A 25,947-nucleotide genomic window follows, 5' to 3' on the forward strand; every position below is an offset into this window, starting at 1 on the left:
ACAAAACTGGCTTATCTTAATAGCAGCTCGAATTTCTCAGAATCTGTCTTCAACTGCTCTCAGAGTTATTCAGCCCACATAAGAAGTCAATTAAAGAGTTTCATGATTTTTTTTTCTCTGGGTCCATTGGGACGGCTGTGGTGATGTATTTTGCTGTTGCCTTGCCCTGCTGCTAAAACAATGCGGATGACAGTATATGAGATAATAGCACGAAATATGCAGACCACCTATCAATTAACATGGCATTTTGGGCGAGAGCTCATCCATTGCTTGGTGGGGGGACGGGGGGGGTGGTGTTATTTTATTTTACTGTTTAAAGTGTCACTGGTGAATTTGCCAGAAGGGAATACCGGGTTCTTAGCGCTGAAGAAATTGTCTGTTCTTGGCCTCGGTTTTTTGAATTCCTTCCAGTGCAAAATATCCTCAGCATTATCCCAAACGAGGAGGGAAAACTATCCAAAAGTCCTTATTTCTGCAAAGGTCAACACAAACAAGTTATTTAGCTGAAGCAGAATGACAGCGGAGGGGAAAATGTATGTAGTTTTGGTCCTGGGGCTTCGTTTTAGAAAAGAGAACGGATGATCTGGAAGCAGAGTTAGCAACCTTAATAGCAAATTCAGTTTAGGTTTGATAGATTGATGGTTTTGGGTTTCTAAGGAGAGACAGCAATAGCAATAGCACTTATATACCACTTCACGGTGCTTTTACAGCCCTCTCTAAGCGGTTTACAGAGTCAGCCTCTTGCCCCCAATAATCTGGGTCCTCGTTTGACCCACCTCGGAAGGACGGAAGGCTGAGTCAACTTTGAGCCTGGTGAGCTTCAAACTGCCAAATTGCAGGCAGCTGGCAGTCAGCAGAAGTAGCTTGCAGTACCGCACTCTAACCACTGCGCCACCAAGGCTACTGAGATGCTCAATGGTGCATGATAAAAATCTCAACTTCAGATATTTTGATGTAGGCTAAGATATAGTGACAGGCTAAGGCGCCTGGGAAAGCCAAGGGAAATCATCAAAACCGTAAAAAAGTGAAAGTTAGAGTATTTGGGATATGTGATGCCCCCTTGGGGTCTCTCCTTCGTATCTGTCGTAGAATCCAATTCCTCCTTTTTTTCCCACCTTTAGTTAATCCAGAGTAGTAACTATGGAGCTACATGGTAATAAGGTAAAGGCAGTGGTGGGATTCAAATAATTTAACAGCCCGTCCCTGCCCTAATGATTTCTTCCAACAACCAGTTCACCAAACTGTTCAGAAAGTTAACAACCGGTTCTCCTGAAGAGGTGCGAACTGGCTTGAATCCCACCACTGGGTGAAGGTAAAGATAAAGGTTCCCCTCGCACGTATGTGCTAATCATTCATCTCCGTTTCAAAACCGAAGAGCCAGTGCTGTCCGAAGATGTCTCCGTGGTCATGTGGCCGGCATGACTAAATGCTGAAGGTGCGCGGAATGCTGTGACCTTCCCACCAAAGATGGTCCCTATTTTTCTACTTGTATTTTTACATGCTTTCAAACTGTTAGGTTGGCAGAAGCTGGGACAAGTAACGGGGGCTCACTCCGTTATGCAGCACTAGGGATTTGGACCACTGACCTTTCTGATCGACAAGCTCAGCATCTTTTACACACACACACACACACACACACACACACACACACATATACACACATACACTGTATCACAACGCCTGGTATGCCCAAATATGGGAGGGAGCATACTGCTTCCCTTTTCTGTCTATTGGCTCATTCAGGGAGCCATCCAGGCAGAAATGCGTTTCAAAAAATTTTGGAATCTCTTCTGTAGGAGTGGCCTGTTTTCCGGGTCTATTTGACGAACCGGTTCTACCGAATAGGTGCGAACTGGTAGAACCTCTGATATACTGGTAGAACCTCTGAGATATATATATATATATATATATATATATCGGGGGTATGCCCAAATATGGGAGATCACTACTTCCTACTAAATCTAAATAGATACCTTTCACCCTGGCTTGGCTGATAAGGAGTCGAGCTCTGTGGCTTAGTGGTTAACACATCTGCCTAAGATGCAATACAGCACAGGTTCGAATCCCAGTAAGGGTATGGCTAGCTGATGAGAGCTAAATAGATCTATACTAGTCTCCCTTTATTTATTTATCAGCACACATACATACATACATATACACACACACACACACACACACATACATATATATATATATACATACACAAATACATACATACACATATACACATATATATATATAAACATATACATATACACACACACACATATACATACATACATACATACACATACATACATACATACACATACACACATATACATACATACATATATACCACCTCCCAAAGTCCAGTTAGTTATAGAAGGTAGTATGAAAAGAAAATTCAAAAACATAGGACTTTAAAACACTGAAAAGTTTTGCGAAGAATTTTGGCTGTTTCCAGCAATGACAGAACACACTGTCTAGGGCTAGGCAAATTCTAATTATCACATATTACTTAGAGACCACTCCTTATGATAAATTCTGAATAGTAATTGCTGTTTACATTATTGTACACCAGATCACTAGTCCTGATAACCTGGAACTGTGATGAAGAGATCACGTAACATCAACCCAATCCTGAAACTGATGTTGTGGGGGAAATAAGAGAAAGGAAACATGATTTTTGCCCTCGTGAGCTCCTAAATAGCAGGTGAGAAATACATCTGATAAAATACTAAGAGGTCTCCGCTATTAAATTCTGCCTTTTTAAAATAAAAACATTAGGAATCCTCTGTGGGACCTTATGACACACAAATGAATATATTCTACAGCTAGTTAATTACATTCTGGCTTCAACCACCATCTTCTACTGGAGAACATATTCTGAAAATGATTGGTTTCAAAATTATGGCAACCAGATATCATGGGGAATGGAGGTGCATGCATGTGTCTTATCTCCAAGAGACATTTGAAGCAGGGATTGCAGCAATTTCAGCAAATACAATTTATCTCACTCTACATAGTAAGGTGCACTTACCCAACGCCATCTTCTGCAGAACTGCTGAAACATGAGCATCTTAACCAGGAAAAAAAAACAAAAACAATTGTTGAACCAAGACTCTGGATCAAAAAGTTGCACAGATCTTCACCATTGGTGACTCATCTCCTTCAGCACCAAAGCCAAGATGGTCCAGTTCTTAAAATATCCAACTAGAAAGACACAGAAAGGAGGCTTTCGTCGATTCGCCATAAAAACTTGAATTTTGACTCTCATGAAGGAAGATTGGCTATTTGGAAGAGAAATCTGAAACAGCCTTGCTTCAGAGTTCAAAATATTCTTGTTTCCTCTCAAATATTTTTGCTTACGAGGTACAGACATTTAACAGGGAAACAAAGAAATGTTGCATAGTAGGCTTGTAAAATCAATGATTTTTTTAAAAAAGAAACCTTGTATGAGTGAAATATCTACCTGAGCAACATTGGTATTCAACATAGGCCAAATCTTGACTAGACTGGAACTGAACTGAGAACAAGCTTTCATCAAGAGTTGAAAAGCTTCACCTGAAGAGATATGTGTGCCCTCAAAGCCTAAAGGAAAGCTTAAATTATGTGTATATATGTCTCACCTGGGCTTTAAAAAAAAACCATGGAAGTGGATTAATTCTCTGAAAGCCTGTGTTAAATTCTCAGGTTTTCATGGCAGATGGAGATTAGATTTAGTAACTTTCCAAGTTTCTCCATGGTGCAGAATATAACAAAGGCTAAAATTAAACCAGATTATATTTTAATTCCAAACTCAATTGGAATTAGAGTAACAGAGTTGGAAGGGACCTTAAAGGTCTTATAGTCCAACCCCCTGCTTAAGTAGGAAACCTCACACCACTTCAGACAAATGGCTATCCAACATCTTCTAAAAAACGTCCAGTGTTGGAGCATTCACAACTTCTGGAGGGAAGCTGTTACACTGATTAATTGTTCTGTCAGGAAATTTCTCCTTAGTTCTAAGTTGCTTCTCTCCTTGATTAGTTTCCACCCATTGCTTCTTGTCCTCCCCTCAGGTGCCTTGGAGAATAGGTTGACTTCCTCTTCTTTGGGGCAGCCCCTGAGATATTGGAAGACTGCTATCATGTCTCCCCTACTCCTTCTTTTCATTAAACTAGACATACCCAGTTCCTGCAACCATTCTTCATATATTTTAACCTCCAGTCCCCTAATCATCTTTGTTGCTCTTCTCTGCACTCTTTCTAGAGTCTCCACATCTTTTTTGGAATATATTATAAACTCAAAAGTTTATAATATATATATATATATATATTTGGAGAAGTGGGGCAAAGGCTACCCTCCTTCTTGTGACACAAATAGAGAAGTGGCAGAATGCCCAAATATGCAGAATTTTAAAAAATAAAAATAAAGATCTACAAGTCATCCTTTACTTCTGATAAGTTGACAGGCATGTCCAAATAAGTCGACTTGGGAATAGTTTGGTTTAATATTGTCTTCTTCTGGGGTGGCTTTTTGCCTTCTCAGATTAGTTTGTAGCCTTGGGATTTCCTGATGAAAAAGAACACTGGAAATTTGGTTACTATAGGACCAAGAGATAAAATATGGCAAAACTCTTACTCTTTAAGCTGCCATAAGCTTCTGTGGGTTTGGCTGCCTGTGGCATATTTCAAGAAAAAAAAAAAGACAAATCTGTGTAACTAACTACCCAAATCATTTTTATCTCTTGAAACTGAGACTTTATTATATAGGCTGGTGAAACCATTCTACTTCCTTGCTTTGAATCGCCATCCCATAAGCTTAGGAAATAGAAAATGCGAGTTCAGATCAAATCAAAACTTTTATATGGCTTTTGGGTCAGAGAACCCTACAATAAAAGTACATAAACTTCAAGACAATTATTTCCATTCCTTCCATTGAGCACTTCTACACTGCACGAGTCAAAAAGAGGTTTCTGAAAATATTTACAGACCCCTCACATCCTGGACATAAATTGTTTCACTCCTACCCTCAAAACGACACTATAAAGCACTGCACACCCGAACAACTAGACACAAGAAGTTTTTTCCCGAATGCCATCACTCTGCTAAACAAATACTTGCCTCAACACTGTCAAACTATTCACTGCATTATTACTATTAATCTTCTCATCGTTCCTATTGCCCATCTCCTCCCACTTATGAATGTAACTTTGTTGATTGCATCCTTACAATTTATAGTTTCCTAGTATGATTTGATTGCTTATTTGTACCCTATGATTATCATTAAGTGTTGTACCGTATGATTTGTGATGAATGTATCTTTTTATATACACTGAGCATATGCACCAAAGACAAGTTCCTTGTGTGTCCAATCACACCTGGCCAATAAAGAATTCTATTCTATTCTATTCTTTTCTTAATATGTACAAATTGTTAGCACCAACAATTCTTCTGTGCGTCGGATATAATTTGCTTGTGGATGGTTTAGATGTAAGCTTTGTGGCTTGGAGAATTTAAAGCTGTCTCTTTCCCCCCCCCCCTCGGTGGGTGTTGTTACTGTACAAACAAAATGTGGGTCAGCCAAATTGGAACAATGAATTAGGAGTTTCCCCCAGTTTCATCCCTTTCAAATTCCTACTTGACCCGAAGAGTTGCAGCTGCAGAATCAGGCCTCACATTCCTTAAAACAACATGTCCGTTGTGGGAATAGGCGTTACTGTCTCTAGCCTCTACCCCAATCAGTCCCTTGCTAATGAGATGATTCATCTCCACGGGAGTGTCCCACTGATGTAGCTCAAGTAACATCCATGGTATTGGAGAAGAGGGATTACAATGAACCCACCTTACTGTGGGAACAACACACATTTCCACGTTCATCTCACTCGGTTTGCAAATATTTTGAATGCTCTTCTTCCGGTACTAGACACACCATTAATTTTGATCAGAACTTTTTGCCTACCCACAGCAATTTCCTGCCAGTTTAGAAGTGTTCGTGCCACTTTATAATGCCTTGGTCAACGTCACACCGAAGAATATTGCATCCAGTTTTGGTTACTATGATATAAAAATGATGCGGAGACTCTAGAAAGAGTGCAGAGAAGAGCAACAAAGAGGATCAGGGGACTGGAGGATAAAACATACAAAGAACGGTGGCAGGAATTGGGCATGTCTAGCTTAATGAAATTTTACATAATATTTTGGACATGTGATGCAACACCTGGAAAAATATAGCATACTTCACTTAATTCTCCAGGGAAAAATGGAAAGCAAACGAGGTCCAGGCAGAACAACATCACGGCTTCAAAACCTAAGGGACTGGTTTAGACAAAACCCAGCACTTTTTTGTGCTTTTGACAAAAATAGGATTGCCAACACGACCGCCAATGTCCGATGATGGATATGGCACAAGAAGTTTAACGAAAAGAAGGACTAGGGGTGACAACAGTCTTCCAATATTTGAGGGACTGCCATAAAAGAGGCAACCTATTCCCCAAAGCACCTGAGAGGCAGAACAAGAAGCAATGGATAGAAACTATTCAAGAGCCGAGGTGGCGCAGTGGTTAAATGCAGCACTGCAGGCTACTTCAGCTGACTGCAGTTCAGCTGTTCAAATCTCACCGGCTCAGGATTGACTTAGCCTTCCATCCTTCCAAGGTGGTTAAAATGAGGACCGAGATTGTTGTTGGGGGCAATATGCTGACTCTGTAAACCGCTTAGAGAGGGCTGAAAGCCCTCTGAAGTGGTATATAAGTCTAACTGCTATTGCTATTGCTAAGGAGAGGACCAACCTAGAAATAAGAAGAAATTTCCTGACAGTGAGAACAATTAATCAGTGGAATGGCTTGCCTTCACAGGATGTGGGTGCTCCATCACTGGAGGTTTTCAAGAAGAGATTGGACATCCACTTGTCTGAAATGGTATAGGGTCTTCTGCTTGAGCAGGGACTTGGGCTAGAAGACCTACAATGTTCCTTCCAACTCTGTTATGCTGGCTGGGGGAGTTCTGGGAGTCCTTAAGTCTTAGGCTGGACACCCCTCATTTCAACCATTGTCAGTGGAAGAACTGCCTGTTTAAAGGAAAACAGGCGCAAATCTGTCACACAGAGGCAAAGTGGCAATGAGAAAATTTAAATTTGTAGGGTGGAAAATTAAAGGGATGCTTATTCTTTTGTTGGCCTTCAACCCAAGAGACTTTATTCACAGGCCATTTTTTTAAAAAAATCCTGGCTTATTAAACATGCAACTAGGCAAAGTTACACGCGTTTTTCAATTATTATTATTATTTTTGGCATGTCTTGGTTTTTCTTTTGAGACTTCCATGGATCGATTAGAACCATGAGAAGGACCTAGAAAAAAACCAGGAAGCCACTATTCAGATAATGTGTAAACCCAGATTTGGAGAAAGCACACTGGTTTACTTCTCCATCACAAGTGACCATGCCAGAAAGGTGACTTAAGAAGCTTCTGCCAACCTGGTTCTTCGATATGTTGTTTTGACACATCAGACATATGACACGGCACTTTCACAATTTGGATTATTATGAAAACATCACTCAAAATACATCCCTGAAGATCATCTTCATGGAGAATAGGATAATTCCAACAGTAACAAGATACGAAATCTGTGAATAATTTTCTTTTTACACTGACATGAAAAATTAATGCTGCTAAGGTGAAATATTGTTATGTTATTTTCTTTGAGATGGCCTTGCCAACCACTAGGCGGTGATAGAGAGCCATAAAAAACCCACTATATTTGTTGAAAATTCACAAAGTTTAGATCAACTGAAAAAAAAAACACCAAAACCCTTCCATGCCCGCAAACTAATTAAAGGTTATGCTAAAGAAATAAGGAAGAACCTGCAGTTACTTTCTAAGACAAACCAAAATCCTGATTGGATAATGATAGTGTTGCTCTCAAATTCATAACTTTTACAATAATCATGAGAAAAATCCCTCCACTGTGGGAACTCTACATTAAATTGGAGCAACTGGGAACCACCCATGTCTACTCATTCATTTCTATAGATGAAATAATAATTGTAGAACCTCATGAATCTGAATTTTTTTTGACTGGATGCTTCCTTGAAATCTATCCGCTTTTGCTAAACATAGATAATCCTCAACTTATGACCATTGAGCCCAGAATTTATGTGGTTAAGTGAGAAATTGGTTGAGTTTTGCCCAGTGGTGGGTTCCGGATCGCGTTGCAACCGATACGGTTGCAATGGGGCTCGGCGTCCACCACATGAACGTGTGCGCATGTGTCCTTACCTCTTGCGACGCCTCCGCGACGCTCCAACTGTTTGGCGGAGTGTCACGCAGGCGCCAGGCGCTCCGTGCACATGCACAGAAGAGCTCAAATACAGTTAAGGAGCTCGGGCGGGCGGATGGGCCCTCCGGAGCACCGTACTGGAACAGTATACGGTGCTGCATACCGGGGCGTACCGCCTGCCACCCACCATTGGTTTTACCCCATTTTACGACTTCTCTTGCCATATTTATTAATGCCTATAGAAAAAAAAGGAAGTATTAAGTCACCAACAAAAAGAGGCTGTCAGCTTTTTTTGGTAGGGGGGGGGATTGAGGGTTGATACGTTAGGCCCACAAAGTATTTGCTTTATTTTTATATAAATAAAATGTAAAAAAAATTTGCATTGGACTGCACACTAATCTCAAGTGCAAAAATAGATAATTTCCCACGACACAATTCAATATTACCCCCGCCGTATAAAGAAAAACACAACACACCAACCCACGCATACACACAGAGAGGCAATCTATAACAACAACATCAGGTACCTAGGATGTTGAGCCCACACACAACGGTCGAAATATAAAAGAAACAAACAAAAACACTCATAAGGCCATCACCACACGCGTTCTCCACACCCTTTCGTTTAAATATATTTAAGCATCTCTTTTGTCCGAGTTTTCCAATGTTGGGGAATTAATCAAAGTTAATCTGCGGGCTCTCAAAGCCGCTGTCTTGTTGGCAATCCATAACCCTGTGTATGTGTTTCCTGGATTGTAGCAAATTATAGTTTTTCCCGGCTGCGGAACAGAGCACAGTGTGGTTCGGAGGGACGCCGGCGGGACGTACGGTGCCCAAGCCTGTGAACGGTGCGCAACTTGAGTTTGTGGCCAGATGGCCATCGGTGCAATTTTGATTCTTGATAAGTTCCTTCTCGTGGTGTCCACCGAGACGGGGTGAAAAACCAGAAGTCTCATCCTTGACCTGGGAACGGGTGTTGGTCATGGGAAGCGCCGAATGGCAGTCTCGAGGCCCGCTGGAGTATATTTTTGGATGCTGGAGGCCACCACTGTGGTTCACATGAAGAGTCTCGCTTAATAAGCTCCACTCATCCGAAGAGCCTTCATCTCTTACGGGAGTTTCTTGGACTTCAAAGCTTGAGGTTTTCCCAGATTTTGCCGCCTTCCATTGTCTAGCCAACTGGCTACATCCAACCTTTGTTTCATTTAGGCGCTTATACTTTTCGCCAGGTGCTCCAAAGTCAAAACCATCCACTACAACGAGATGGGTACTGGGTAGCTTTCCTTGAGACCCGTAAGGGGAAGTATCCTGGAATGTTCCAACTCTACCCGGTAGAAATTTGTTCCCAAGTTCTTCCTCGCCGAAAGCTCCTCCAGGTGCAGCACCAACTGAAGTCTCGTCCGGCTGCTTAAAAGCTCTTCTGGTCATCTGGGTTTGAGAAACTAGGCATGATTCGCTTTCGGCATCAAGCTGCGGTTGCAAGCTACGCGGCGTGTGTCTTTTGCCCGTGCTTTCATCGTGCGTTTGACTTTCTTTTGGGGTGGACTTGGAATGTTGAGTGTAACTCGTTTGAGGTTCTTCCGCTTTGGAGTTTTGGGGAAGGGCTGTCAGGCGACATGGAAAGCAAAAAGGAATTAAAACAAGCCAAACTTCCCACAAATAAACTCAACATCCTCTAAGTGGTAAATATTACCTTCTCTATTAAAACAAAAAAAGATGTGAAACGTGTGAAAATTAGTAGTATACCTGAGTATGGAGTTTTATTTAGTGCTGAGTTCCGGACAGGGGTTTCTAATATTTTAGCCATTGTAGCAATTTTGCCAGCAGCACATATTATTTTCTTTTCAGCCCTGCAAAAATAACAAGATTTTGATTTTTTTTTTAAAAAAAAAATCCAGTCTTTAAAAAGCTTTTTCAGTCAACTAAGAATCCAAACAACAACAACAAAAAAAAAACATTTTTGAACTTTCTTAAAGTGTTGAAGAAAGAAAGATTTATTCTTGCTACAGGGATCCCCCTTAGTATCATATCCATTCATTTATGTTCAATTTCATTGTACCACATGTGGTGCATTGACAATAATCTTCCCCTCTATAATTGTCTGGTTTGGCTCTGCAACCCAACAAGACAGGCACAGACTTCAACGGATAATTAGAACTGCAGGAAAAACAATTGCTACCAGCCTGCCTTCCATTTTGCACGAGTCAAAAAGAGGGCTGTGAAATTTCTACCCTCAAAACGACACTATAGGGCACTGCACACCAGAACAACTAGACACAAGGACCGAATGCCGTCACTCTGCTAAACAACTAATTCCTGCAACATTGTCAAATAATTTACTCTGTATTACTATTATTCTTTTCTTCCTTCCCAGTATCTATCTCCTCCCACTTATGACTATAACCATGTTGCTTGTATCTTTCAATTTATATTGTTTTATTTGTTTACTAGTACCATTTGATAGCTTATTAGTAACCTTGACCATCACTAAATGTTGTATCTTTTTATTCTTGAGGAATGTATTTTATTCTCCTTATGTACACTGAGAGCATCTGCACCAAAGACAAATTCCTTGTGTGTCCAATCACACTTGGCCAATAAAGAATTCAGTTCAATTCTATGGAATTTGTGACATGCTGAATGAACCCGCATTTCTGTATAAGGCAGAGAGGGAACGAAGGAATACATGAATATAAGATATATCTGCTATTTTCTATGAAACAGATAACAGATCTTTTTTTTTCTCTGTCTCTGCAGTTCACCTGAAATTGTTGCATGCACTATACAACCAGAGCAATATAATTTTAAATCACTTTAAAAAAAATCAATCCACAAAAACACCTTGAGTTTGCTGAGAGTTCTCTTCACATCTAGCATGATTTGAAATGCCTCACCCTTCATGCTTGCCGTTATCAACCAGAAGCTGTTGAAGACAGATAAGATAATATTTGCGCATTTTTCGGGCGGTCTCCTGCCGTTCCCGTAAAACCTCAGCTTTTATAATTTCTGCTGCTCTCTCCTTACTTTCGTGGATGTAACGAAGCATGTCACCTATGAACAAATAACACCAATTTATATTTGGTGATGCATATAAAACATAGAATTGCAATGGACAACTTTCACGTCGTCCGTATAGTGTGGATTTATGCATAGAATTGGGAATTGTAGCGAATTGTTTCGGTGAGCAGACAAAGGACAGAGAATGAGTATTCCTTGTATGTAGACAGGATCAGAAATCTATTTTTATTCCTCTTTCTTCTAAGCTGCGGTGTTAGTACTACTACAAACACAACTGTTTACAAGTTTCACCAGTACATACTCAACAAGACTTGAAATATGAAGACGGGTAGTAGAACTTAGAGTAACTTTTATTGTCACTTTGTCATGGGGGTGCAGTGGTTAGAGTGCAGTACTGCAGGCTACTTCTGCTGCCTGCCGGCTGCCTGCAATTTGGCAGATCGAATCTCACCAGGCTCAAGGTTGACTCAGCCTTCCGTCCTTCCGAGGTGGGTCAAATGAGGAGTCAGATTGTTGGGGGCAAGAGGCTGACTCTGTAAACCGCTTAGAGAGGGCTGCAAAGCAGTATATAAGTTCTACTGCTATTGCATGTACGCTAATTGGCACACATTAAAATGAATTTCATTGCATACAGCTCTCAAAGAGTCACAACCTCCAAAATACACTACAGTAGGTAACATATTAGAGGATTCCATCCCATGGCAAATGCTAAATAGGAAGATCGAAGAACGTGAGGCAGACCCAGAAGATGGAGAGATAGCATCAAAGATACACTACAACAATGGTTGACACCACCAGAACCAGAGCAAGAACCAGGACTCTGTGTCTCCTCGGCGCCAGAAGTGGTAAAAGAGGAATTAAAGAAGAGAAGAAGATATTAGAATTTTCCCTGTTGTAAGCTTAAGAACAAGGGTGAATTGATATTGGCATCATCATCATCATCTTTTTTACTACTTACTCTTAATTTTGCTCACTGTTTTAAGATACTGGGAACGCATCTCTTCCAAAGCTTTTCCATCACACAAACAACCAGGCTTTGAAATGCAGCCTTCTGAGGACGACCTGGCAGTGCAGGAAACAGAATGCCCAAACCGAGAATGAAGTTACAACTGCCCAGAAAGTTTATGAAGTTATATTAGAATAAAGTTTATAATGTGTGGGCTACCTGGGAGGAATATTGACACATTTCAGATCAAGTTGGTTCTTCATGGAAGAGTTTTCTTCCACGAGGGCTTTCATAATTTTTTCGTTCTCTAAAAAAAAAAAAAAAAAAGACAGGAAAAAAAACCTCTTTAGGCATTACATTTCACCTGGTGCTGCATAATAGTTTGTTTTTATTATTATTTAGAATTCCAATGGATTGTTATTCTACTAGTAATCTTTTGGGTCGTTACCCAAAAAGTCGTTACTCTTTGACAGGGTCTCATCAAACTCACTGATATCAAAATAGTGTAAGTCATTCCAAGGTTCATAACAAATACAGGCCCAAACCATCTCTATTGACCAAACTACTTCATCTGAAAGGGGCGTAATAGGATAAATGGGGGAAATGATACAGAACTTCACATCAAAATTACTAATAACAAGACTCTGAATTGGCCAATTGCAAATGTTCCTATCCTGGAAAGAGTAACTGAACTCCTGGGAGAATGGTAGGTAGTTATTTTTATAAAAGCCATTTAACAAGAGAACCATTGAGAACCTAACTGCAAATGACATGATTATGTTCTACGATAAAGCATTAAGCTAATTAGAAAAAACTTTAAACAAGTGTAATAGAAGTTTATTTTATATGTCAATATATTATTAGATCATAGAAACAGCAAGTTATTATATTGTGCTTGTAAGAATAAGGGACACACACACACACACAAACACACACACACACACACATTCCGAAACATTAAACTACATTAGAATGACCATTTTCTATTATTATGCACTTAAAAGTAAAAGTAAAGTTTCCCCTTTATGTGCTAGTCATTCCTGACTCTAGGGGGTGGTGCTCATCTCCGTTTCAAAGCCGAAGACCCAGCGTTGTCCGAAGACGTCTCTGTGGTCATGTGGCTGTCATGACTCAAAGCACACGGAACACTGTTCCCTTCCCATCAAAGGTGGTCCCTATTTTGCTACTTGCATTTTTTACGTGCTTTCAAACTGCTAGGTTGGCAGAAACTGGAACAAGTAGCAGGAGCTCACTCCATTACACGGAGCTAGGGATTCAAACTGCCGAACTTTCTGATCGACAAGCTCAGTGCCTTAGCCAATGAGCCACCTCATCCTTCTATTATGCACTAAATTGTCATCAAACAAAGGATCAAATTAAACGGAGGGACAAGTGAACCAGCACTTCCTATTCAACATCAGCATGGAAACGGTACAGACCGTGGGCTTGTTCAGACTTCGATTTTTGTTCCTTCACCGCCAGCTGGAGATGCTTGCAAGCTTTGTCGAGTTTCCTTTTCAAGTCCTCACATTCTTTTTCCTTTTTTTCTAGCTGCTGTTGATAATGCTCAAAACAAACCTCGGCTTGTGACATGTTTCTTTTTTTACATTTACAACCTGCACCGACAAAATATGAAAAAGCAAGTGGTCATTTTTTGGGCTGACCAAACAACTGAAGAGACAAGATGGTCCTACCACCAGATTGTGGTTATTATGGATATCTTTAGCGGTTGTTTTAAAAGAAACTTTTCTGGAAGCTGCATCGTTTCATCATGTACACCTTTTTAACAATGAAGAATTAGTGAATTTGAACTAGCATTCTTGAGTTCCAGTTACAGGTCTGTAATTCTAGGTTTACAGTGTACAAAGCCTCAGTTTTCCATACTTGCATAAAGGCTTTTGAAAACCAAAGAATATTCTGAATATTCTGAAGTTTAGCATTCATTGATACCCACCAGAAAATTGGCCAGGACTACCAGCTCAGTACTTAATGAAGGAGCTCTCTAGATTTTACTTTACAAAGATGTCATCCAGTGCCTAATAAATATGCCATGAATAATATTCATGGACTTCCCCAGCTTTAACTCTAGAACACAGTAACATTATTTGCAAGGTATTCTTTAATATCTGTGCATTTCTCTATTTTCTCTAAACCAGGGGTATCCAACCTTGGCAACGTTAGGACCCGTGCATGTGAACTCAACTCCCAGAATTCTGGGAGTTGAAGTCCACTGGTCTTAAAGATGCCAAGGTTGGATACCCCGGCTCTAAACAGCCTCTCTGTTGGCTAGTACAGTCAATTGTAAAAACTGAATTTATGAATTAGGTAAAATAGAATTAGCAAGGCTCAAATTAAAGCGAGGAAACAGATGCAGTGTAATACCAAAATCTATTTCAGTCTCCTGTAAAGAAGGATGTTTTCTTATTATCCGCTGGATTTCTACTTGCTGCCCAATGTTATATGTGGGACGCCTGAATTTGTCTCCAGCCTCCCCTTCACCGTTCTGCATGCAAGAGTCATCCAAATCTTTGAAATTGGAGCCCAGATCTTCATGTTTCTAGAAAGGAACACATAAAAATGTTACAAGAATAGACAGCAATTGAGAACCAACTTTCAAATTAATCTTATATTAAAAAAAAATCAGGACAGCTTTATCTTAATACCGACAACTACTACTACTAATTATTGGTAGTCCTTGACTTACAACCGCAATTGGAGACAGAGCTTCTGTCACTATGCAATTTGGTCGTTAAGTAAATTCTGCCTGATTTTATCACTTTTTCTGCCATGATGGTTTCTGTAGATTAATTGATATTTATTCTAGATGCAATGAGTGTCTTTAGTTATTTGCCTAAATTTTAGTGATGCTACGCTGCGGCCTATTTCAGACCACTTCCTTTTTAACAGCTCTCCAAAATACACCTCCCTTTACGGAGAGAAAGTCAGAAGTTCAAATAAATTACTAACTGCCGAGAAAGTAAAAGACAACAGTGGAAATTAAGGTTCAGCACATTTCACTCTTAAAATGCTAGCCCTCCTACAATGAAGGATCACCCAACGTATTCCTCGTTCTTAGAAAAATCTAAGGGAGGCTGTCAAGTTGATCTCTCCTGGTTTTTACCAAATCCTACTTGCTTACCCCATTCGGAGTAGAGAAGAATCTAGTTTTCTTCCCAGCAAAGAAAGATTAACTATATATACATCTGACACAGCAAAACTGAATAACTACACTTCAGTTCTCTTTCTGGGGAAAAGAACAACTCAAGATGAGAATATATTCAAGTGTAACATGTCAGGAGTGAAACTTTCCTCTCAATAAAAAGTGGGGGAGTGGGAAAGTGGAATGCAAGAACAATGCATGGAACCCAGTGACATCGGGAGCAGAGAATCTCTCAGCAGAGAATCTAGAACCTTAGATTTATTGCAAGTCATCAACTGGTGTGCTCTTGGTTAAAAATTGGTTATCTATATTTTGGACACTTTTACTTTGCTTTGTTATTCCCTTTCCAAGTCAGTTTGCAATTGTTTGACTTTGGAAATTAATTAAAAGTAGTATTAAAAAGCCAAAAAAAAAAAGCAGAGACATCACCCTGCCAACCAAAGTATGCATAGTCAAGGTTATGGTTTTCCCAGTTGCAATGAATGGCTGTGAAAGTTGGACCATAAGAAAGGCTGAGCACCAAAGATTTCAGGCCTTTGAACTCTGGTGCTGGAGAAGACTCCTGCATTGAGTCCCTTGGACTGCAAGGCCATCCAACCGGTCAGTCCTAGAGGAGATCAACCCTGACTGCTCTGTGGAAGGCCAGATCCTGAAGAGGAAACTCAAATACTTTGGCCACCTAATGAAAAGGAAGGACTCACTGGAGAAGAGCCTCATGCGGGGAATGACGGAGAGCAAAAGAAGAAGGGGAGGACAGAAAATGAGGTGGCTGGATGGAGTCACTGAAGTAGTCGGCGGGAGCTTAAATAGACTCCAGAGGATGGTAGAGGACAGGATGGCCTGGAGGACATGACTTTGCATCTAACAACAACTACTTAAAAAATGTGCAAATATACAGATTCTTTTGCTTTAAAGATATTTTTGTATTATATTGATATGGTAAGATACCAGCGTTTTGGGGTTTTTTTTACTTTCACAAGCCACTCCATTTCCTCTAGCAATGTACTGCTAAAAAATGAAAAACAAAGGACCATAAAATCAAAATACCGATCATTTTCTAAGGCCATGTTAAAGTTACCTGGTTCCATTTTTCCATGGCTTTTTCAAGGATGGCGTTGACTGTGCTTCGGTAGGCTTTCTGCAAGCAAAATGTCAGTTTGTCTTTGAACTGGAGATTGATCTGAAGAGGAGGAGACGTGTCCCACTTAGTTTCCCAAGGGTGCTCACAGCTTGCCCACTGGACCAAATCCTTGTGAAGGTCATCTACGAGCAGTTCTACCTGAACGAGAATCCTGTCCTCGTACTGATGGATCTCATTTTGAAGCCTCTTGGCTTCCTGAACAGCCCATTCCTGTTGCTTCCTGACAAGGCACGCCTTCAGCTCGGCCTCCTTTTGGCCCAGCAATTCTTCCTTTCGGTTTTCAAGGTCTTCTTTGGCCTTTGCAAACATCTCACCGAGTTTAACTTTCTGGTCTTGTAGAAGGGCGTGGCACTCTTTTTCGTTTTGGTCTTGCATGTTGAGAATCTCCTCCTGCTTTTCTTTAATCCACTGGGAATGAGCTTTGGCGAGCTCCGCTTTAATCAGCGACGAGGTCTCATCTTCCTTCAGCTCCAGCTCCCTTCGAAGGGACAGTGTCTTCTCTTCAAGCTCTTGGATTCTTCTCTGGGCTTTCTCATTGTTCTCAAGCTGCTTCTTCCATTTCTCTTCAACAGCAGATACCTAAAGAGGCCACACAGAAGTCGGTCAGTAATGCCTTATCTATATGGAACAATTGTTTACTTATGGGACATAAGAATTGGACTAGTGCACTCCTTGAAGGGTAGCCAAAGGACTGAATAAGTAGCTCTTGGACTGTGGAAGTTCGAAGGAGATGGAATTACTTCTGCAAAATGCAAAAGGTGCCACGGAGAAAGGATTTAAGGAGTTTATGGGGAAAAAATGGAAAATACCATACGAGGGATGATGCGCAAAGACCAAGGAAAGGGAGGAGTCAACAGAAGAAATGAAAGCAGAGGAAGAAGACAAAGAGGAGACAACAATGAAAATAATAGTGATTAATTAAATCGGGGGAAAATATATTAAAAGAGTTGGGAGATGTGTTAGAAAGGGAGGGAGGGATCTGGACAGAAATCTTAGCAACTAGGCAGTGGAAGAGAGGAGAGGCGGAAGGGATATCTAGATTGAACATTCAAGAATATCTAGATTGAACATTCAAGAATATCTAGATTGAACATTCAAGAATATCTAGATTGTACATTCAAGAATATCTAGATTGAACATTCAAGAATATCTATATTGAACATTCAAGAAACAAACGTAGACAGAGATAAAGATCTAAGAGAGGAACATGGAAGACAAGTCAGGAAAAAAAGCATAGCAATTAAAATATTGAAGCAGGCAAGAGACAATGGATAGATGTTTATTATTATTATTATTTAGTAATGCCTTAAATGCAGGGTTCTCCAATAAGACTTGTGGACTTCAACTCCCAGAATTCTGCAGCCATCCACTCTGGGAGTTGAAGTTGCCAAATTTCGAGGACAACACCCCACCCCACCCCGCAGCATAATGCCTAAAGCTTTCTTTGAATGCTTTCATGTGGGCGGCCTAACTCAAGTTTGAAATTAACCTAGGAGGGTGGCTGTCCAGGAGAGCCAGACTCCTCTCTTTTATCCTCCAGTCTATTTCATTTGCGATCATCATGGTTAGTCCTGGTATTACCACACTTAACTAGTTGGAAACAAATCTGAAGTTGGTACTTTAATAGAGGCAGAGGGAAAGGATATGGCTGCACTGTTGAAGACAAGAATAAAGGACTCTTTAAATCAAGTAGCTATTATTAACAAGCTGGAAAGCTTTACACTGGTTAAGGTTATTTGATAAATACCATTTCCAATGGCATCTTAAAAGCTCTGAAATTAGATACTGCAAGCTGAACTTGCTCAAACTCACTTTAAAATTATTTAATTCAGATGACAGACAGATACATGCACACACAATCTTGCTGTGGTGTTATAGGCTTCAATATCAATCTCTTTGGAAAATTTAAACGGATACCCAGGCATTTGTCCGATCCCATCAACTGAATTTCATAGTTTTTTTCTAATCTAAGGCAGTAAAATACAAAACTGTCATCTTGTCCACATTTGGCCGCTTAAGTCACGATGAAATCGTTCTCCACTACCTTTTCTGCTGTGCTGATTTCAGATTCCTTTTCCCACTTTGCTTTGGCTAGCTTCAAGTGATTTCTGTACTCCTCAAGATCCGTAAGTTCTTGCAGCCACAACGCACGAGCTTTGGTCAGAGCCAATTCCACCTACAATGAGTAAGCCAAGGTCAAGAAGAAGCCATTCCCACAAGAAAAAAGCAAAAAAAGAAAAATCAAGTTTCAGGTCGGTTTCAATTAAAGGTACCTCCAACTCCTAATTTGAGCCCAAAATTTCTGTTGCTTAGTGAGATGTTTGCTGAGTTTTGCCGCATTTTACGACATATCTTACCACATTTGTTAAGCGAGTCACTGTGGTTTTGTTAAGTTAGGGATACGGTTGTTAAGTTAACCTGGCTTCCACATTGACTCTGCTCGTCAGCAGGTTGGAAAGGAGATCCATTGCAACCGTCATAAATATGAATCAGTGGGCAAACTTCCCAATGACAATGGGATGTTGCAAATGGTCGTAAGTGTGAAAAACAGTCCTAAGTCACCTTTTTCAGGGCTGTTGTAATTTCAAGTGCTCACTAAATGAATTGTCGTAACTTGAGGATTACTTGCAACACACATAGTTTTGTTGCTCTGTTAAGTCAAGGATGAACTTAGGGTTTTTTTAAGATTTAGTCCTAAAGCAATTGGTACTGCAGGCTACTTCTGCTGACTGCCGGCTGTCAGCAGTTCGATTCTGACCTGCTCAAGTTGATTCATCCTTCCAGGACTGTAAAATGAAGACCCAGATCGTTGGGGGCGTTATGTTGACATTGTAAACCAGGGGTTTCAAACTCAACGCTTGGGGGCCAGATCCAGCCCATGGGATGCTTAGATAAGGCCTGTGGGGCCACCTTGGAAACAGCAAAGGAGTGGCCCATGTGAGCAAAAATGTCAGGCCTGCCACAGTAATATTCGTTTCTACTATGCTGTTTCATTAGTGGGGAATTGGGAGGGGGAATAATAAGGAGTAGAATGTGTTGTTGTCAAAATAAATAATTCCTTTGTAGAAGCCCAAGGTCATCTTTTGTCTCTACGCTTCTGAGCCTGACCGGAACTGGATGGGTGGAAACTGCCAGTATGGCAGTGGGAGATTGGACCATGGGATGGACTTATGTGTGTATGTGGGGAGGGGGGGGGGGCAAGATCTTGAACTTTCAACTGGGTGGGAAAACCGGGAAGCTTTCAGATTCGGATATCCACAGATGTGCCAACATGTCTCTCTTAATAAATTGGAACTTGGAGGAATACTTTGCCTTGGACTCTAATTTAATTTTGGATGATATTTGGATGCTGACAAAAAATGGAGCTCTTTTTTTGCTGGCAGACGGTTGCAGGATGCTGTCGCAGCCAAAAACGGAACTCGTGAGGGCCCTGGGCAATCCTTCTGAGCTCCCTTTTCGCTGGCAGAGTATTCAGGAGGCCATTGTAGCCAAAACTGGAGCTCAGGAGCCCGTTTTCGCAGGCAGAGCACTCAGGCCACCACTAGCACCCCAGACATGAGTGACATCGAGCTGGCCACGTCCATCCTGCCCCCCCCCAAGGTTAAACGCAAGCCCGATGCGGCCCTTAATGAATTTGAGTTTGACATCCCTGCTGTAAACCGCTTAGAGTGCTGTAAAGCACCGTAAAGCGGTATGGAAATCTAAGTGCTATTCCTATTTACTTCATATGTCACTGATTCAACTTATGCATGTTTTGGTTTTATCGGGAACCCCGTAAAAATAAACCCGCACGTCCGCCTGTCACCTGCGTGGCAATGCTCTCGTGATAGTTCGCTTCGTGTTCCCTCAACGACTTTTCCTTTGCTTTCAGAGCCTCCCGAAACGACACCGTTTGCTCCTCTACCGCCTCTGCAATTAGCTGGCTCAGGGTTTCCTCCGTTTGGCTACCGTGATCTTTGAGTTCGACTGCTGCTCTCTTGGTCTCCTCCAAAGCCTTGGCCAGTCGTTCTTGCCATTCTTTTTCAACTTCATGACAAGCCTGCTCTTGGCTCTGTAGGGAACAGAAGACTGCGCTAAACCAAAGATAAATTTCTTAGGGAAAATCTTTGCGGCGGGGAGAAAAAAAACCTAAATAAAACAAGGAGGCTTGTTGTTGTTTTTTCCTAGTAAGCAGAAGGAGTAGGAGCTGAATGTTGAACTTGCACAGAGAAAGGATCGAGATGTTTTCAGAGAATACTTGCAAAAATTAAGTGAGGGGTCCTTGGTGCTCTCTGAGCTTGCTTGTTTTCTTGCAGACGTTTCATTACCCTAACTAGGCAACATCATCAGTGCTAGTACAAAAATATCCCCGAGCTTCCTTGAAATCAGAAGGATACCCATTTTATACTAGTAGAAGCTGAATTATCTGTGCCACTGAAAAAGCTATGCTTTTAAAACCCAGGAATAAGCTCTTCAAGGGGAGTGGCGCACTGGCCTATAAGGTCGAGCTCTCACCTCACAATCAGGAGGTTGTCAGTTCGATCCTAGGTAGAGGGCAGATATTTCTGTCTCTGGGCACAATGAGAATATATCTGCTGAATATAATTCAGCATTGGTGACAGGAAGGGCATCCAGCCAGTAATCACTCAGCTCCATTCAGTTGCCCAGACTCCACCCCGCAAGGGATTATGGGATTATGAAAAGATGATGAATAAGCTGTTCAAGATCCAGGTGAATTTCTACACAACCCCACCCGCCCAGTCTCTGTGAAACTACACTGGAGGCTCTCATTGAGGGTAGAAGTAGAAACCCCAGCACACCTCTTTCTGTTTTTTCTCCCAAATGTTTTTGGCAAGTTCCACTTCACTGTCAATACGCTGCTTTACGTCAGTCTCTTTTTCCTTCTGCCACTGGTTCTTCGCGAGTTCCATGGAATTCTTGTACGTTTCTTCTAGTTCGTTCTTTAGTCTGTTCAAAGAATCTTCCTTTTCCACCAGTAACTGTTAACATTAAGAGTAGATGTTAGGGCATCATTCGGAGAAGAGGTTGTGTTGATTAAAGAGGTAAAAAGTAACAACCTCTTGCAGTTCCCCTCATTGCACAAATTTTTTATTGTGTATGTTAAAGTACTATCTCTTACTCAAAAACATTTCTTTATCCTATTGAAGTGGGATGTATGATTACATTAGGCCTGGTGGTGTAGTGGTTAGAATGCAGTATTGCACGCTATCTACAGCCTGGCTTCCCGAGAGCCTGAAGCAGACTCCTTGTCCCAACAAAAAAATCTTTTATTAATTTGCTGTGAATTCTGCTCAGCAAAGTCTTTCAAAGGAGGATTTACAGTCACAGACCTTATCTGGCTTGGAGAGCTGCCAGGCCGATATCTGAAAAACTTGGCAAGGAGTCTCGGAGCCAATTAAGTGAACTAGTTGTCCCCTGCAAACTCCACTCCCCTTCTGCTCCTCTTTTATTTCCTCTGGGAGGGGCCATTCATCGTTCACCTGTGGCCTTACTCCCAAGTTGACCCCTGTTCTTTAGCTGTTCCCTTCATCTGGCAGCTCTGCACATGTGCACACTGGGAACAGGCTCCAGCTGTTCATTTGCCTCACTGTTGTCTGACTCTGAAGGCAACTGATAACTGGCATACAGCTTTGTCCTCCTCTCTGACTTCGACAGAGCCCTCATCAGAGCCTTCCCCAGACTCCAGGACTGGCCCAGGTTCCTCCCCAACCTCCTCACTGTCCGAATCTGCTGCTAGCTTTGCTGGCGGATCACAACAGCGTTCAATTCTGACTGGCTCAAGATTGACTCAGCCTTCCATCCTTCCAAAATCAATAATAGCAATAGCACTTAAGACTTATATACTGCCCCATAGTGTTTTACAGCACTCCCTGGGCAGTTTACAGAGTGAGCCTATCGTCCCCAACAATCTGGGTCCTCATTTTACCGAGCTCGGAAGGATGGAAGGCTGGATCAACCTTGAGTCGGTCATGATCGAACTCCAAGCTGTGGGCGGAGTTTTCTGCCAATACTGCATTGTAACTACTGCGCCCCCAGGGCTACCAAGTGTAATCATAGATCCCGCTAATTAGGAAGAGGTAAAGATTCTCGGGACTGTCGTTTAATCCTGCTATTTTGCAACCGTTCTCTCTGCCATAAACTAAGGTCGTTTGGAGCTCTGTACCTTTCCCTCCCTCTGCTGCTGCTCTTGTTCAAATGCTGCTTTTAGAAGGGCGGCCTGCTCATCTTTCTCCTTGCAGACGGCGAGGTAACATTCTTTCACTACAATCATCTCTTTGTTCAGGTCATCGATATCCAACCTGGAGAAGAAGAAGAAGAAAATATGAAATGGAAGACGATGTCCGTCAGGACAAGAAACCTCCATGGAGGATAAACCTATTTCAGATGTTTCCATTTTAACTATTCCAATACATTCATACTTTAACTGAGCAATGTTCTCTTCATAAGCGTGGACGAGCTTTTCTTTCTCTGCAGCATGTTTTCCTGCAGTCTCCTCAAGGAGCTTTTTCTTTGTGTCTTCGTAATGTTGGCGGTAGGTTCTTTCACACCTGGAGGAGGAAAAGGGAAACATTTAATTCATTGCTTGGAAAAGTCCAGGGCTTATAGGTTAAAGTTCCCCTCGCACATATGTGCTAATCATTCCCAACTTTAGGGGCGGTACTCATCTCCGTTTCAAAGCCAAAGAGCCAGCACTGTCCAAAGACGTCTCCGTCAGAGGTGGCATTCAGCAGGTTCTGCTCAGTTCTGGAGAACTGGTAGCGGAAATTTTGAGTAGTTCCGAGAACCGGTAAATACCACCTCTGACTGGCCCTACCCCATCTATTCTCTGCCTCCCCAGTCCCAGCTGATCGGGAGGGAATGGGGAATTTTGCAGTATCCTTCCTCTGGAGTGGGGTAGGAATGGAGATGTTACAGTATTCTTTCCCTGCCACGCCCACCAAGCCACGCACACAGAACAAGTATTTTTTTAAAAATGAATCCCACCACTGGTCACTCCTATGCGGCGCTAGGGATTCGAACCGCTGAACTGCCGACCTTTCTGATCGACAAGCTCAGCCACTGAGCCATTGCGTCCCCGGCCAGGGCTTATAGTATAGTATAAATGAAGCTTCACCAGTCACATGCATCCAAATCTGAAGAACAGGGTACATAAAAGATAAGTGTATGATAATAAAGACACTGTCGTCCAGTCAACCACCAAAAGCTCTCCAGAAGAGCTTCTGTTTTACCAGCCAGAGATGGCATTTGCCGGTTCTCCAAACTACTCAAAATTTCCACTCTCAGTTTGCCAGAACTGGTCAGAACCGGCTGAATGCCACCTCTGGTCAAAGAGCATAATCACTTACATTATTTCCTCCAAACAGAAAAACAGAAGGTAATTTAGGACCAATAAAAGACCACTCCACATTTACTTTCCCTCCCAAGTCACCTGTCGAGGGCTTCTTGTTTATCCCGATCGGAGTCTTGGATCATTTGCCTCATTTGATTGCACAGGTCTTGATTGGCATTTTTCAGATGCTCCTTGCCTTCCAGAAGTTCCTGAATACGTGCATTATGGCTCTGACGCAAGAGAGAGTATTAAACATGACCTCATATTTTATTTCTTTGAAACATATTCCCAGGCTGCTGCAATCGTTTTTGGCAGCACGCAGGTTGTGTCAATACGGCACTGCACTCCAACTATTAATCTTTCTGGCTTTTTAAGAATTACGTATTATAAACAACATTATCAGACCCTTGAGACGGGACAGAAAAATTCGTAAGATTCCTATCTAGGTCATAGATGCAAAAACAAAACAAAAAAGAATTACAATGAAGAAAGTAAGCAGTGGTAAAAAAAATTTTTTTAGAAAATGCATTTCTCTTTGGGGAGTGTGTAACATGCCTCTTAAAACAAGTCATTATTCATTCTATGTGTGTTGCATAAAAATGGCCCTCAACATCAGAGATAGATCATGTTTTTAAAAATGTGTTAGAAAGAAAAGATGCTTCAGACTCCTGATTTTTATTACTAACATAGTTCTCTGCATACAACATAAGGCAAATCAACATTTCCAAGTTGTGGCCCGTAATGAATCGGAGAGTTAATTTCATGGGTTTCTAGCCACATATCTATCTAACTTTTGGTGGAACTTCAGCTTGGTTAAGGACTCTCCAAAGCACCTGAGAGCAGGACAAGAAGCAATGGGTGGAAACTAATCAAGGAGAGATCCAACCTAGAACTAAGGAGAAATTTCCTAACAGTGAGAACAATTAACCAGTGAAACAACTTGCCTCCAGAAGTTGTGAATGCCTCAACACTGGAAGGTTTTAAGAAGAGGTTGGACAAACATTTGGTATAGGATTTCCTGCCTAAGCAGGGTGTTGGACTAAAAGACCTCCAAGGTCCCCACCAATTCTGTTAATCTATTGGTTTTCCAAGAACTGTTATGAATGCCTTTCTACAAACAGGCATTTCTGTGCGTAGAACAGGGCTGTCAAACTCCCGGCAAGCTGCATCACGTGCTGGCCACGCCCCTGCCTGGTTTAGCAAGTCCCGAAATGTCACATGAGGCAGCCGTGGCGACGTGAGTTTAATGCCCCTGGAGTGGAGGATGCTACGATTTTCGTGAGAGGGACACTTGAGGCCTATCTCTTGGTTTTCATTCCCTCTGAAGATGTCGCATGTTTAATGGTCCACTTGCTGCTCCTTAGCTTACAGAAAACTAATTAACCTTAAACAGATTTGTCTGATTTTTATAAAGACAAATCCTCTCGCTTTATCTTCCCTCCCAAATAGGATCACAGCATGGGAGTATCTTATCCAATCAGACACTAATGATACTTCACCCTGAGACATGAAAAAAGTACCTCAATCTCCTGTTGCAATTCCTGGTTTTCCTTTCTGAGCCTCAGCATTTCATCGGAGGAACGACAATCAGTGGAATCAGATGGACTCTCCATGTTTTTCCCTTTGGCCTAATATAAAATAGAAGTTGGGAGAATACTTGTTACTTCTTAGCTGAAGTCGCTCCCTCATCAGAAGGCATTTTATACAACCAAGAATCTATTGTAAAAATGTATACCGTCCCACTACAATTTACAGGAGATGGTAAAGATAAGAAAGCATTTGTTGTTGTTAGTTGCTAAGTCATGTTCGATCCATCGCGACCCCATGGACAACGTTCCTCCAGGGCTTCCTGCCCTCTACCATCCTCTGGAGTCCATTCAAGCTCACGCCAACTGCTTCGGTGACTCCATCCAGCCACCTCCTTCTCTGCCATCCCCTTCTTCTTTTGCCCTCAATTGTTCCCAGCATGAGGCTCTTCTCCAGGGAGTTCTTCCTTCTCATTAGGTGGCCAAAGTATCTGAGCTTCATCTTCTAAAGCCTTCTAAAGAGCAGTCAGGGTTGATCTCAAGCTATCATTGGGCTGTGTTTCTTTAACTATCTGGTATAGAAGAA

The 25,947-nt window shown here is 41.6% G+C and overlaps 1 protein-coding gene across 1 annotated transcript in view; it reads right to left on the minus strand.

Annotated features, from left to right (window-relative positions):
- Positions 1–8,571: 8,571 nt before the first annotated feature.
- Positions 8,572–25,947, minus strand: part of CEP152 (centrosomal protein 152) — a 34,511-nt gene continuing 17,135 nt past the window's right edge. The window contains exons 14-28 of the mRNA XM_032233536.1: positions 25,356–25,463; positions 23,935–24,065; positions 22,925–23,053; positions 22,669–22,804; positions 21,305–21,484; positions 20,311–20,556; positions 18,550–18,681; positions 16,443–17,084; positions 14,587–14,761; positions 13,644–13,820; positions 12,424–12,511; positions 12,217–12,320; positions 11,135–11,291; positions 9,987–10,090; positions 8,572–9,844 (exon numbers count right to left, since the gene is read on the minus strand). Coding sequence (XP_032089427.1) covers positions 8,916–9,844; positions 9,987–10,090; positions 11,135–11,291; positions 12,217–12,320; positions 12,424–12,511; positions 13,644–13,820; positions 14,587–14,761; positions 16,443–17,084; positions 18,550–18,681; positions 20,311–20,556; positions 21,305–21,484; positions 22,669–22,804; positions 22,925–23,053; positions 23,935–24,065; positions 25,356–25,463 — 3,438 coding nt within the window. The 3' untranslated portion in view covers positions 8,572–8,915. The remainder of the gene's footprint in view (positions 9,845–9,986; positions 10,091–11,134; positions 11,292–12,216; positions 12,321–12,423; positions 12,512–13,643; positions 13,821–14,586; positions 14,762–16,442; positions 17,085–18,549; positions 18,682–20,310; positions 20,557–21,304; positions 21,485–22,668; positions 22,805–22,924; positions 23,054–23,934; positions 24,066–25,355; positions 25,464–25,947) is intronic.

The sequence above is a fragment of the Thamnophis elegans genome, chromosome 16, assembly GCF_009769535.1.
Source record: "Thamnophis elegans isolate rThaEle1 chromosome 16, rThaEle1.pri, whole genome shotgun sequence".
Classification (NCBI taxonomy): Eukaryota; Metazoa; Chordata; class Lepidosauria; order Squamata; family Colubridae; genus Thamnophis; species Thamnophis elegans.